We start from the raw sequence: 12,746 nt of genomic DNA, 5'->3' as shown, positions 1-12,746 counted from the left end.
AAAAGTCAACAAAAAATTTTTCAATTTGTAAATCAGTTAATTGAAACTCGAATTGACTCAACTTCCTACTCCATCCACCACATATATTCCCAACGATGATTAGAATTGGACTTAGTCGATCGACTATGTCTATGGTCGGGAGTAGATCCCTTCTAAGCAGGAATGCCACTCTTGCTTTCAAACCTCAATTCATTACACCAACTACAATTACTAAATCCATGGCATTATCATCAATCAGATTCAACTCCACCAACAGTACAACCACTACACCTACTATATCTAATACATTACCTTCATTTGAAGAAGTCAATTCATCTACGGGTGAAATCATCGATAAAATCACCACTACACTTCATTCTACTGAACTTGGATATTTAGATTCAATCGGTATGGCGCAAGGATGGGGACCAACAGCTACCATTGAGAAATTATTAGAGATAACTCATGTATATACTGGATTACCATGGTGGGGGACGATAGTATGTTTGACAATTGGGATTAGATTGATTTTATTCCCCCTTTATATGAAAAGTTCGGTTAATATGAGTAAAATGCAAAAAGTTAAACCTCAATTAGATCAAATTATGAATGATGTTAAGAATGCTGAAACTTCGAATGAGAGATATTTAGCCTTACAAGAACGTAAACAAATCATGAAATCGGAAGGGATAAAGACTTATTTAAGTGCGGCTCCTTTAATTCAATTACCATTTGCGTATGGGTTCTTTCAAGCCTTAAGAAAAATGGCCAATCATCCTGTAGAAGGATTTGAGAATGAAGGGTATGCGTGGTTTCAAAATTTAGCTGATGTTGATCCTTATTTAGGATTACAAGGTATATCTGCTGCTTTAATTATTATGGTTATTAGATTTGGAGGGGAGACTGGTATGAATCAACAAATGGCTAAACCTATGAAAACAATGTTAACGTTATTACCAATTGCATCTATTTTCATTACCAAGAATTTCTCTGCTGCGGTGGTATTATATTTCATGATAAATTCGATATTTTCATTAATCCAAGCCTCATTATTTAAATCATCATATTTTAGAAAGATACTTAAGATGCCACCAATGATTAAGAATACCAATAATACTAAAGCTAATCAAAGTATGGGAGATTTCGTAGGAGATTTCATTGAAAAGAATAAACAAACTGCTATTACGAAAGCTAGACAAACTGATAAGAAATTATTAAATACGAAAAGAAAACAATTAAATAGTCATGGATTTATTAAAAGACATGATAAGTAAATAGACATTAGTAACTTGTATATATTAACCAAAATAAATGAATCATTGATAATGAGATCGGTTGTAATGGCTGAATTAAGAAAGGTTCACAAAAGGGGAGAAGACAAGATTTAAGTTAAATTACATACATTAGATCTTCAAAGCCTATTATTCATAGTTTAACTGAAACATCGAAGGTTGTAGGGTGTCAAAAGGGTTTAAACTTAAGATGGTAAAATTTCGGAATACGGGGATATATCTCCAAGTGCAGCCCCTTACTACAATAACTATTTACTACAGATAATCATTTTTAAGTATTAAATAAATAAATATATTATTGTCTCTATTTATAGTATCCATTGCAACCGAAATTAAATTGAAATACGGTTAGCTTAGGAAACAAGAGTTTGTCTATGTACAGAATTTTTTTTATAACGCTTTTTTTTTAATTATAACCGAATGTAACCGCCGATGAATTTGATGAAATGAGTTATTTTACCTAAATGTCATAGCAACTGTAGTTTGAACTACTTACCCCATCTCTAAATGAATTAATAATAACCTGAAAGTATGACCCATCCCAACCTTACCATCTAATGTGTGTATGTGTGTGTGTCTATAATGATGATGATGTGGTAGTGATAGGTCTAACCCAAAAAAAAATAAATCTTTTACCCCAAAAAAACTTTTTACCCCAAAAATAAATAACCAACAAGTGTATAATCACCACTTGGACTAATACAACTCTTTTAACATTTGTAAACGTAATTCACGTCTTTCTAATTCTTTATCGATATTATATTTTTGATTTAATTTATTTGATTCTAATTCAGATTCATTTTCATATTGATCATCAGTATAGTAGTATCCATTATTATCGACAATACTATTATGATCATCTCTGATATAGGTATAATCGTAGAATGAATGGATTTCATCTTCGAATTCACTTTCGAAGGAGTTGATTGAACCATCTTCTTCTTCGAGTTCTTCTTCCTCTTCTTCTTGATCGTAATCTTCTATATCTGTCATTTCATACGATGGAGTATGTACTACGGATGTACCGGCGAAGTTTCTAAAGTTGGAGTAATTATTAATGAGGAACTCATCGTCTAAGCCTGAGATGATTGATGATGATCCATCGTTATCGTCCATGTCTGATGATGAGATATTGAATGATGATTCTTCTGAATTATTAGGAGTTATGGTGGTGGTAGTATTATTATTATTAGTTGATTTTGATAGTATGGATTTATCAATTGAATGTTGACGTTTGGTAGAGGTGGTATTCATGGAATCATGAGATTTAGATGATTTTAAAGATAACACTGAACTTATTTTGGATAATACTGAACTGTTACTGGAATTATTAGTTGTAGCATTATTATTATTATTATTATTATTAGTAGCATTAGTTATGAAACAATTATAAGCATTATCACTATTGGATCTTTTCAATTTAGATAAGAATTTCCCCTTTGATGAAGAGATGGAACTATAAGGAGTATGATTCACTTCACAAGGTAAATCAAAAGTTATAGAATTATCTTGACTATTGATATAATAATATTGATCTAAAGTTTGATCGTAAGTTAATTTCCAAGGATGAATATTCTTAGTCATGGTGAATGTATGTATATGTATATGTATATGTATATGATAGATATGACCTTCTTGATATAACCTTGTCGAATGGCTTTAAATATAAACTAAAGACAGATCAAATAATTAAAGTTATAAATTAGAAATATAAAAGTGGCAAAGGTTATAATATATATATAGACCAATTTATGATTATTCATATTTTGCAATTCTGGCTATGTGTAATGTAAGCGTTAACGTAAGCGTAAGCGTAAATAAATTGTCATTTTTATTTCCATTTCTTTTTTTTATTACCGACAGCCGCGAATTCAAAAAAAAACATTAAAACGTAAACAACTTAAAATAACTAAGCCCGAACAAAACCTGGAGTTACTGGATGGAGGAAAGAGTGGTCGTAACAGTGTGATTCAGTGACACTGAATCACAGGACACTAAGTGTAAACCATAACATACGAGGGTGATCAATCAGCCACTTCCGGTTCGGAGACAATGGAAGTTAAAATTACTAAACATTTAATATCCTTGCCCATTAAATCCGAATCCGAAATCTCCAAACTTTTTAAAAAAAAATGGCTGACACTCGGAAAAAAAAAGAAATTTTTCTGCAGTTTATTTCCGATTACATAAGCGGTCTTAGGATAATGGTTATGTCTAAACTGTAACTTCTGCTGATTCCGATTACATAAGCGTATTAGTAACGAAATAAACTGTAAAAAAAATCATAAAGAGAAGATCATCTTGATTCACCATCATATTAACTATGATAATTTAGTTATTAATAATTTTGGTGAAGATCATTACTATTTGTCATTACTTAATTTATAATTATATTATTACTACTTTGTTTACTACTACTTAGAAATCATGTGCTCTCCATCTCTTCGTATCTCCTTCTACTATAAAATACTGTCACCTTATTTATTCTATAGGCTTTTTTTTATTATGGGTTCCTTACTATATCTATCTAATCACTATAAAACGTTATTTCCTTATTTGGCTTCTAGAAGATTCCCTTCAATCTAATCTCCATCTCGTAACTTCGCCTTTTAATTTTGACCTTTAATGTTACTTTTACTTTGCCTTTGCCTTCGCCCTTATTTGATTATTGTTCCTGAAAAAACAACGCCACGTCTTAATCTCTTTCAATTACGGTTCTATACCAGCCTCCTCTCCTCCCCTCCTCTCAAATATCTAACCGATTACGTAAACCTTTACACCTTCCTCTTCTTAATTACTTTATCACTATCATCACCTTCAATATCAACTTGCTTAGATTCATAATCCTCTATAAAACTTTTAACTTCATTTTCACTCTTTAAATAATGATCACGATACCATTTCAATTGTTCAAGTGATTCTAAAATATCCAGTTTAGCAGTATGATTTCCCTTTTTCTTAGGATAACATCTCATAAGACGAGGATTATGACGATTCCCCATCTCCATTATACTACTAACATCCACCAATCGATAGTGAAGATGATCGATTAATGGTTTGAATTCCTTCATTAAGAAAAATTTATCCATATGAATTGAATTCCCAGCTAAGATCCCCACTCTCTCTTGAGGAATATATTTCTTAACGTATTCTATAATCTCTTGATTCACTTTCTCAAGGGTTTGTTCAGGATGAGATAAGATCTTAGCCACAAGTCCTGATTTCGTATGTTGGGTAACACACCATTCATTCATATTATCCAAGACTTGTTTATCATAATATACTGTTGATTCATATCCATTTTCTTCAATGATATTTAAATCTCCATCAGTTATAATACAACAGATCTCAATAATATGATCATCTTGGAATACTTCTAATCCCGTCATTTCACAATCTATCCATACCAACGGTTGTTTAACTGTCACTTTCTTAGTCTTATTAATGAGATCTAATAATGCAGATGAGGAAGTAGATGTCTCAACATTAGTGGAGATGGATCTAACAGGGGTAATAGACATTGTGATAGATTTTAGTATGGTTGTAGTAGACGATCTAGTGGTTCGTATTAAACTTCTAAACATATCCTCTTTGACCTGATCTAACTTTCGATCTTATGTTAAAAATTTAAACTTTTAGTTTTGAAAAATTGACTGTCAAATAGAAATCAAATCAAATCTTTTTTTTTTTTGGGTCTTCGTACCAGTTTAGTTTTGGCGTTGTTTACAAAACTGAGAACGAGAAAGTATCACCATTTTATAATTTGACGATTATCAAATCCAACCTTTAACCACTTTGTTTCTTTCTTCACTACCATCATCCATCCATCCATCATGACCATGATATCATTAGACACCTTCTACTTGGCCTACTACATCCTTCATGTCCCCATCACCATCTTAATCGATTCATCCATCGTCATCCCTCCTCAATATCTTTTACCTATTTCCCATACTATTCTTGATTTTCATATTCTGACAAATAGAGATATCTTACTTCTTGAAAAACCATTATGGTTTAAAGTATCTGGATTTTTCGAATTAGTATTTCAATTACCCTTGTTTTTCTATTTCATTTATATCTTATTAAAAAAGAGAAAAACGATCAATTATTATGTCTTCTCCATCCTTTATGGATTCAATGCTTCATTCACTACTTTGATTTGTTTAGCTTATGTGTATACCAATTCTGCTCAAACCATGACTTTGACTCCTAATGAAGTCTACAATTTGATTCTGCTTTACATTCCATACTTACTTATCCCATTATTGATCTTAATTGATTCCATAATTCGAATCAATAAAGAATTCACCAGAGACGCGTACATACTGTTAAAATCATAAACTTTGTATATATATTTTTTCATATCTAATTAAATAAATAAATAATCTAATTATATTTTTCAATTAATGAAGTGGCTAATTCGATATATTGAGTTTCAGCATCTTCTTGACTAGTACCTTCTAAATCTTTCCATGCTTGCCATTTATATCTACCTTTTAAATCAAAAATACCTGGTTTGGTAGTAGTATTATCTCCAACAGTGGCTTGTTTGTATAATCCGTATAAACTTAATAATTCATCATCGTTTGGACGGGTGGTTAAGTTTTGAACAGCTTCAGCCTAATGTGTGTGTTAGTTAGTATGTTGTGTTGATTTGGGTTGTAAAAAATGGATTGAGTGGGGGAAGGCGAATCAAAACTTGAGGCTAATTGAATCAATTTCAATCCGATTCAATTCAATTCAATTCGACACTTGGTCAATCATTCCCATTACGTATCTGATACTTACTTTTTCAGTGAATTCTTGAGATGGCATGGTGGATATATTCGATTATAATTATCTATAACTTGATACGTATAAACAACTAATTACCCAAAATTTTTTTTCGGTTTCTTTCTTCATATGAGAACTCTCCAACTTTCGCTTTAAAGTATGGTAGTGTGAAATGTTCAAAATGTTTCCTTTTTTTTGATGACGCAACTGTGCACAAATGAATAATCTTGAGGCTACCAACCTGTTCAAACCATCACCATCACACCACACATCCCACTATGAGATATGTATATAAGTCTTGGATCGATGGGTTCAACAGTAATAGGGATTCTATACTTGTTAACACTCATTTCTTTGTCTTGCCAATGCTTCATCTCTCTCTTTGATGGTCTTATGATCCTCCTCACTCATCTCCTCAGTGGTAACATATATGGATAAGAATTCCCAACTAAATTCTCGTCCTTGTAAATAATCCAAATTGGAATGATAATGAGGCTCAAATTCAACTAGAGTAACTTCTTGTCGTGTCTTAGTATAACTCACACAAGACTTTTGATCATTCCGTTCATTACTGATCCATAATTTAAATGAATCTCCAATATGATCAATCTTTGGTTGATGATTCCACACATTATAATAACTTAAAATCTTAATTAAAAGCCCATCTCTTGATATTGCTTTATTTATATCAAATATACTCAATGGTAAATCATGATATCCAATCAAATAAAGTTCTTTTAAATTGGGGAATAAAAATTTAATTGAAATAGTACCCATTAGAAAATTCCGTAATACTAATTTTTCAATCTTAGTGTTAAAATTACTAAGGAAATATTTCCCCCATCGATATTGTAAATCAATATCATAACTTTCAAACCCATGATATTTAACATTAGGTAATTGAATCAAGGCTACATCTTCCTTTAATCGAACTTTTTCTCCAATACAAAATACAGTAACGATAGGTTTGGTTAACCATGCAACTGAAATCACGGGTAATATATCAATGATCTGATGATAACTTAAAGGACAATCATGAGCGATATAATCAGTATCAAAGATAAACCCTACGATTTGAAGTTTTCGAAGTAAATGATCAGGTAATTTGAATCTCCAATGGTCTCGATCTAAGGGGAAACATTTTTTAATATGAAGAATGATTTTTATCTCAGGTTCTAAATCATTAATCACTATAAATCTTTTCAATAATTCTTTCATTCCTTCACCATTATCGTCTATACCTAATTCAAACGATAATATCACCGTATGATGATCTCGGAAATATTTAAAATTATTGAAATAAACATCCAGATGCATCATAAGTTTATTTTCTCGGAAATATTGTGGTTCTAAATCATGATAAAACACCACATTTTGGGAATTCTCTTCAATCCCATGATATCTAACCACTTGATCTCTGATTTTATCTTGTAAACAGGTATAAACTTTGAATAATATATGACGTTTATAATCATATATATTATGTTCGTCGTCACTATCACTATCTCCTCCTCTTAGTAAGTCGGTTTCCTCAAGATCACTAGAACAATATTTCATCCCGGACCAACATACAAATGAATATAAAGTGGTATTACATTGTGATTTTCTCGTCTTGGGTTAAATTTTTGTTTATTTTTAACTATATATTTGTTATGCTTAAAGATGCAAAAAAAAGTCATTCTTTTTCCTGACTCATTTTTTTCCCACTGTTTTCGCAACAACTTTTTAACAATCTTACATTTTGTTAAGCATATGAAAAAAAGTTTAATAATAAAAGTATGTTAAAACCTATACATTTAAAAAACTATGTAAAGTTACAAAAGTTCATGTTGATTTTAAGATTAAAACCAAATAATAAATATTATGAGCTAACAGACCACCTAACATAAAAAAAGCAAGAATATTCATAGGTGAAGGAACTAAAAAATGTAAAATTTTTATGGCTAATCTCTTTCTTTTCTTAGCTTTTAATTGTTTTTCAATGGCAGTGACATCACTATTGATTTGTTGGATTTTATTACTAATTTCAAGTAAACTTGGAGTTGGACTTTGTTCTGGGTTTGAATTGGTATTCATTTCCGGAAATGGTTGTTGTAACCTTGAACTTGAATTATTAGTTGGCATGATGTATAGTTAGATCAATGAATGAAAAAAGTGGAAAAGAAAAGGAAAAGAAAAATTAAATCTAAATGAAATACAAAAATAAAAGTTAAATATCTCACATTTAATCTTTTTGTAGAAGCTGAACAATCTTTAACATAACAAATTTATTTCTAACTTCTAAAATAGTGAAGATAACGTTCATTAAATCAAATCATAACTAGAACTATATATATATTAGACTAACTATTTACCGTTGGATTTGATTTCTAGCAATGTAAGAATTAGTGATCCCATAAAACAGTTAAAAGCTACACAACCGATAAATAAAACTACTGTTATGATCACCACGAGCCATCCGTATCCTTTACACCATCCGCAGAAATTTTCATCTAATGTCACATTAGGTGGGTATATTCTTTGTATAGCCTTGGGATTATTATCTTCAAGAAACTCAAGATGTAATTCAAGGAAATACTCATGAAGTTTATTTAAAAATCTTTTCAAATCTTTAAACTTGTCATTGTTTAAATCGTTGTCTTGATTTTCTGAAGAAATATCTTCAATAGTACTAATAGTTTCATGCAATTATTGGGCCTCTGAATTTGTAGAGGTAACATGAAGTAAATCATTCTGAGCTACTCTATCCATAATATAAATGATTAATAAATAAATGTGAACTACTGAAAATTTTATTCTCTGGAAATAAATGCTACCGAATTTAAGTAGAAAGCTGAGAAGGCTTAGCATAATAATATATCTAATTGATCGATAAGAGATTCATTATGATTTGTTTGATTACAGGTGAAAAGGAAGAAGTTCTAGTATAGACTATATGTGTATTGAAAGTTTGTTTATATGATCCAATTCTGAGTTCTAGTTACTAACGATCTAGGTAAACACAAATATATAAAAAGAAATAAAATATACGAAGCCCAAGAAGAACTCAAACAAAAGTGCTAGCGAAATGTATAAGAATATTTGATTAGTGCAACACATAATTGAATGTTTTCGTTTTCTTAAACTAGTCCAATTAAGGTTTGTGATTCTGGCATTTTAACTGTTTGAATTTTATGATTAACAGTCTTGAAAAATCTTTATTATGATAGAAGGTATGACACTAATTAGATATCAAAAGCACAAATGGGAGAGTTCTGATTGTAATAAAGAAGAGAATTGAACGAACGACAGAGAACGAAAACTTTAGCAGATTAAAACGATAAGTTTCGCTACAGTAAATATTTTAAATACTACAAGAATGGATATCTTAAGACTCTAATTTCCATAAGACCAAAATATTGTTCAAATAAAAGTCCCAAACTCCTGAATTGAAATTAATAGAGGACATATATCATAATTGTTTCAAATTTGTTTTTAGATGATGAGTTTTAGACAAGTATAAGTCCGTTATATTAGAACATTAGCTATTTTATTTTTCAATGTTTCAGAGTCCTGAGAAGTCAAGAAATAAAAAAGAAATTTGCCAACGAAAAGCTAAATACGTTTAAATAACCTACTAATAAAGAGGTTCAAACAATTATTTCTTAAGAAGTTAAATCTGAAATAATAAACATAGAAAAAAAACCGATTATTTCAGGAACAAGAAGTATTAATCAAAATTTCCTCTGATATATATGACATTAAATTCGATTTAATTGGTAGCGACAGTAGTTTTGTATTTCACACTACTATCCATCATCTGAGATAAAATCAATAAATGCTAGAGAATTATAATGAAAGCTCAAAATAGAGATATAGATTGATATGGGAAGAAATACAAATCATGAAACCAAACCAAGACAACACTGAAATCGCCACAATACTTGCAGTTTTAATGTTTTATTAAAAATAGGTGACACATTATTCCTTTCTTTCAAGTTAAAGATGTAAAGAAATATCTGAAACAAGATGTTTCAGATTTTCAGATAGCGAAGTATAAAGTTAGAACTTTCCCACCAGTTTTACATTTGATTTTAACCACCTATAACTATCAAAGATGTCAGCTGAGACTACTACCCCTAAAATAAAGGCACATAGAAGCTTTAGGAGTTTATTTACTATTGCGCCACCCAAATCTTCATCTGAACACTCTTCTGAAGGTCATATGAAACGAGTACTGATTGAAATTACTTCACCTGCTGATAACTATGGTAATCCAAAAAAGAAAGCTATTACAAATGAGCGATCTTCTAGCCTCGAGGCTGTCGCCGATAAAAGTGCCGCTTCTTCAAATTTACAAGTTGATCTCCATTCCAATAGCGACATGCAACAGGATAGAGGAAGTTTAATCGAGACTAGAAGACACCATCATCATCATCTTCATCATCATCGTATGCCTGGAGCTGCAAGTGCAATTCAGCAACCAGCAATCCTAAGTCCAATTAACCTGACTTCAGATCAAAATCAAAACGATAAGCAAGTTGGTTCAGGTGTTGATCCCAACATTGCTACATTAATTCAAGAATCTGGATTGTTGTTTCTTTATTTAGATTCCCCAAATCAAAAAAGAATTGTTTATAAATTTTTTCAAGTTGGGGATGGTTCTCCTGTTATTCCACAAAGCGTTGCCAATCTTGGTACCAATTCTGATTTTAATATTGAAGCTGATCCTAGTCCTTACACTGGAGCTCCAAAAGATTCTGTTGTTACATTTACTCCTAGTGCTGTTGTTACATCTACTCCTAGTGCTGTTGTTACATCTACTCCTAATGCTGCTATTTCGGGTACTTCTGGTGCTGATGTTACATCTACTCCTAGTGCTGTTGTTACATCTACTCCTAGTGCTGTTGTTACATCTACTCCTAATGCTGCTATTTCGGGTACTTCTGGTGCTGATGTTACATCTACTCCTAATGCTGGTAGTTCGGGTACTTCTGGAGCTGTTGCAGTTAAACCAGTTGCTAAAGCTGGTTCAAATCAGCTCAAAGATTGGCTAAAAGGTTTGTTCGGATATGCTAACACTGGAGCTAACCCTAGTGCAAATGCTGGCAGTGGTGATAGTGGTAATACTGGAGCTAACCCTGGTGCCAATGCTGGTGGTAGTGGTGGTGGAGGAGGCGGTGATAACAATTCTAATGCAGTCAGGGACAAAGATCCCAATCACAGCACGTGGAGAAACTTAACGTTTGACCACTTGCTTGTGTATGGGTTTCTTTTTTATCTTTTTATTTCAACAGTAATTGTTGCATCTGGAAAAACTGGAGAAGGCTATAAACGTTTCAGTAATAGCATTACCAGCATGGTATTCCTGTCTATCATGATAGCGGAATACATTGCAATGTATAAATGCTGCTATAATCTATGTTGGGTCAGATTTATTTATTCAAAGACATTAGATGAATGTGAACATTCAATTCTTTTATTTTTATTTAGTGTCGTTATGGTAGGACTTTCGAACTTGGATAACTCATTTCAATCAATTTTCGAAATTTATTCGAAAATATTAAAAGTTAGCTAGTTTTGAATATTTAACTTAAAATTTTTCGTGTTACCAATTTCTTATAGATATATTGTAGTGTATGTTAATTTGTGGTACATTCTTCCTTTTCGTCATGTTTTTGGGATGGATAGCTTATTTATATCTCTGAGCTTATGTTAGCTCTATTTTATCAGAATAAATTTCTACTTTTTATTGTTTAATAATGTACTAAAACATGTAGCGCGAATGTGAGAGGTAATTACCATTCTTTAAATGAAACGTAAATTCATATGTGTATATAATAAATAAAAATAACCCTTCGATAGATTTTGATTCAGTAAATAAATTAACTTCTAATAATAATTTTATTAGTTCCCATGTAAGAAATCAACTTTCCAATATAAGTAATTCTAGACAATTGGCTGAAATGAACTAACCAATACTAAATTTCAGAATTGAGATTTAAAATTCTTATAGAATTGATTATAATTGATCTTGTCCAATAGAGATAGGTGACTAACAACTTAGTAATATCTGAAAGAATAAAAGGTAATTTACCCGATTAAAAGTTGGTTTTATTAATACTCAGATTTTAAAGCTTCTGATCAAATAATTTTCTTGACTTGGAATGAGTTAAAACTAAACAAACTAAAAAAGACGAGGCATATTCTCATACCATCTGCTCATACTTAATTTCATGTAGTAGCGATATCTGATCCGTAAACCATAACTCCGATGAACATTAGGGCAAAAGTATATACCATTAAAAATGTCAAAAAATTGCTTCCTATACAATCTTCACAATCGAAATCTATCTTCACCGGCTTCTTGTTAATTCTATTCTTTAAGATGTCAATTTCGCTATTCATGGTCTGGATTAGTTTGCAAATTTTAATCAAGCCTTCTTCAGAAATATTTTGTAATGCTTGAATTTTGTTAGACTCTAGCATAGCTGTTGCATTATCCATATTATTATTATGAAATTTAGGTAGATTATGTTCAACCGATGTATAACTTTCTGCTTCGGTTTTTTGGGAGCCACTGTAGTGGCAACATTTGCAAAGATTGAAATTTTCACTTGACATCGTTTGATATATATTGCTATAGGTCAAAGGAGATACATATATATTATTTGCAATGGTTAGCCCTGGTTATATGAAATATCTGAATTTAAGCATAGA

The 12,746-nt window shown here is 31.1% G+C and overlaps 9 protein-coding genes across 9 annotated transcripts; 3 read left to right on the top strand and 6 right to left on the bottom strand. All coding sequences in view use genetic code 12, as the record gives it.

The window, feature by feature from the left end:
- The first annotated feature begins 1 nt into the window (after window position 1).
- On the top strand, window positions 2–1,302 carry DFJ63DRAFT_213335 (membrane insertase). Its single transcript, XM_064904063.1, has one exon. The coding sequence runs from the start codon at window positions 96–98 to the stop codon at window positions 1,251–1,253; it is 1,158 nt and encodes a 385-aa protein (XP_064760355.1). The 5' UTR covers window positions 2–95; the 3' UTR covers window positions 1,254–1,302.
- A 665-nt stretch (window positions 1,303–1,967) lies between these two features.
- On the bottom strand, window positions 1,968–2,855 carry DFJ63DRAFT_336907 (uncharacterized protein; the record flags this gene model as incomplete). Its single annotated transcript, XM_064908450.1, has 1 exon — window positions 1,968–2,855. One exon carries the CDS (start codon window positions 2,853–2,855, stop codon window positions 1,968–1,970), a length of 888 nt encoding a protein of 295 aa, XP_064760354.1.
- A 1,190-nt stretch (window positions 2,856–4,045) lies between these two features.
- Window positions 4,046–4,792, bottom strand: REX2 (Rex2p; the record flags this gene model as incomplete). Its single annotated transcript, XM_064905226.1, has 1 exon — window positions 4,046–4,792. One exon carries the CDS (start codon window positions 4,790–4,792, stop codon window positions 4,046–4,048), a length of 747 nt encoding a protein of 248 aa, XP_064760353.1.
- A 187-nt stretch (window positions 4,793–4,979) lies between these two features.
- DFJ63DRAFT_213369 (uncharacterized protein) lies at window positions 4,980–6,000 on the top strand. The gene has a single exon (XM_064904068.1). The coding sequence runs from the start codon at window positions 5,105–5,107 to the stop codon at window positions 5,612–5,614; it is 510 nt and encodes a 169-aa protein (XP_064760352.1). The 5' UTR covers window positions 4,980–5,104; the 3' UTR covers window positions 5,615–6,000.
- On the bottom strand, window positions 5,602–6,113 carry ACB1 (long-chain fatty acid transporter). Its single transcript, XM_064907184.1, has 2 exons — window positions 6,063–6,113; window positions 5,602–5,894 (listed from the first exon to the last, which is right to left on the bottom strand). Exons 1-2 carry the CDS (start codon window positions 6,087–6,089, stop codon window positions 5,661–5,663), a joined length of 261 nt encoding a protein of 86 aa, XP_064760351.1. The 5' UTR covers window positions 6,090–6,113; the 3' UTR covers window positions 5,602–5,660.
- Window positions 6,114–6,386: 273 nt separating this feature from the next.
- Window positions 6,387–7,604, bottom strand: DFJ63DRAFT_314780 (uncharacterized protein; the record flags this gene model as incomplete). Its single annotated transcript, XM_064906426.1, has 1 exon — window positions 6,387–7,604. The coding sequence occupies one exon, from the start codon at window positions 7,602–7,604 to the stop codon at window positions 6,387–6,389; it is 1,218 nt and encodes a 405-aa protein (XP_064760350.1).
- Window positions 7,605–7,871: 267 nt separating this feature from the next.
- On the bottom strand, window positions 7,872–8,171 carry DFJ63DRAFT_336902 (uncharacterized protein; the record flags this gene model as incomplete). The annotated part of the gene is made up of 1 exon (XM_064908449.1): window positions 7,872–8,171. The coding sequence occupies one exon, from the start codon at window positions 8,169–8,171 to the stop codon at window positions 7,872–7,874; it is 300 nt and encodes a 99-aa protein (XP_064760349.1).
- Window positions 8,172–10,143: 1,972 nt separating this feature from the next.
- On the top strand, window positions 10,144–11,604 carry DFJ63DRAFT_314779 (uncharacterized protein; the record flags this gene model as incomplete). Its single annotated transcript, XM_064906425.1, has 1 exon — window positions 10,144–11,604. One exon carries the CDS (start codon window positions 10,144–10,146, stop codon window positions 11,602–11,604), a length of 1,461 nt encoding a protein of 486 aa, XP_064760348.1.
- A 656-nt stretch (window positions 11,605–12,260) lies between these two features.
- On the bottom strand, window positions 12,261–12,650 carry DFJ63DRAFT_314778 (uncharacterized protein; the record flags this gene model as incomplete). Its single annotated transcript, XM_064906424.1, has 1 exon — window positions 12,261–12,650. The coding sequence occupies one exon, from the start codon at window positions 12,648–12,650 to the stop codon at window positions 12,261–12,263; it is 390 nt and encodes a 129-aa protein (XP_064760347.1).
- Window positions 12,651–12,746: the final 96 nt, after the last annotated feature.

This window comes from Scheffersomyces coipomensis (genome assembly GCF_036884675.1).
Source record: "Scheffersomyces coipomensis strain NRRL Y-17651 chromosome Unknown DFJ63scaffold_6, whole genome shotgun sequence".
NCBI classification, from domain to species: Eukaryota; Fungi; Ascomycota; class Pichiomycetes; order Serinales; family Debaryomycetaceae; genus Scheffersomyces; species Scheffersomyces coipomensis.
The sequence above is the reverse complement of the archived record's forward strand: the minus strand, read 5'-3'. Positions and strand labels throughout refer to the sequence as shown.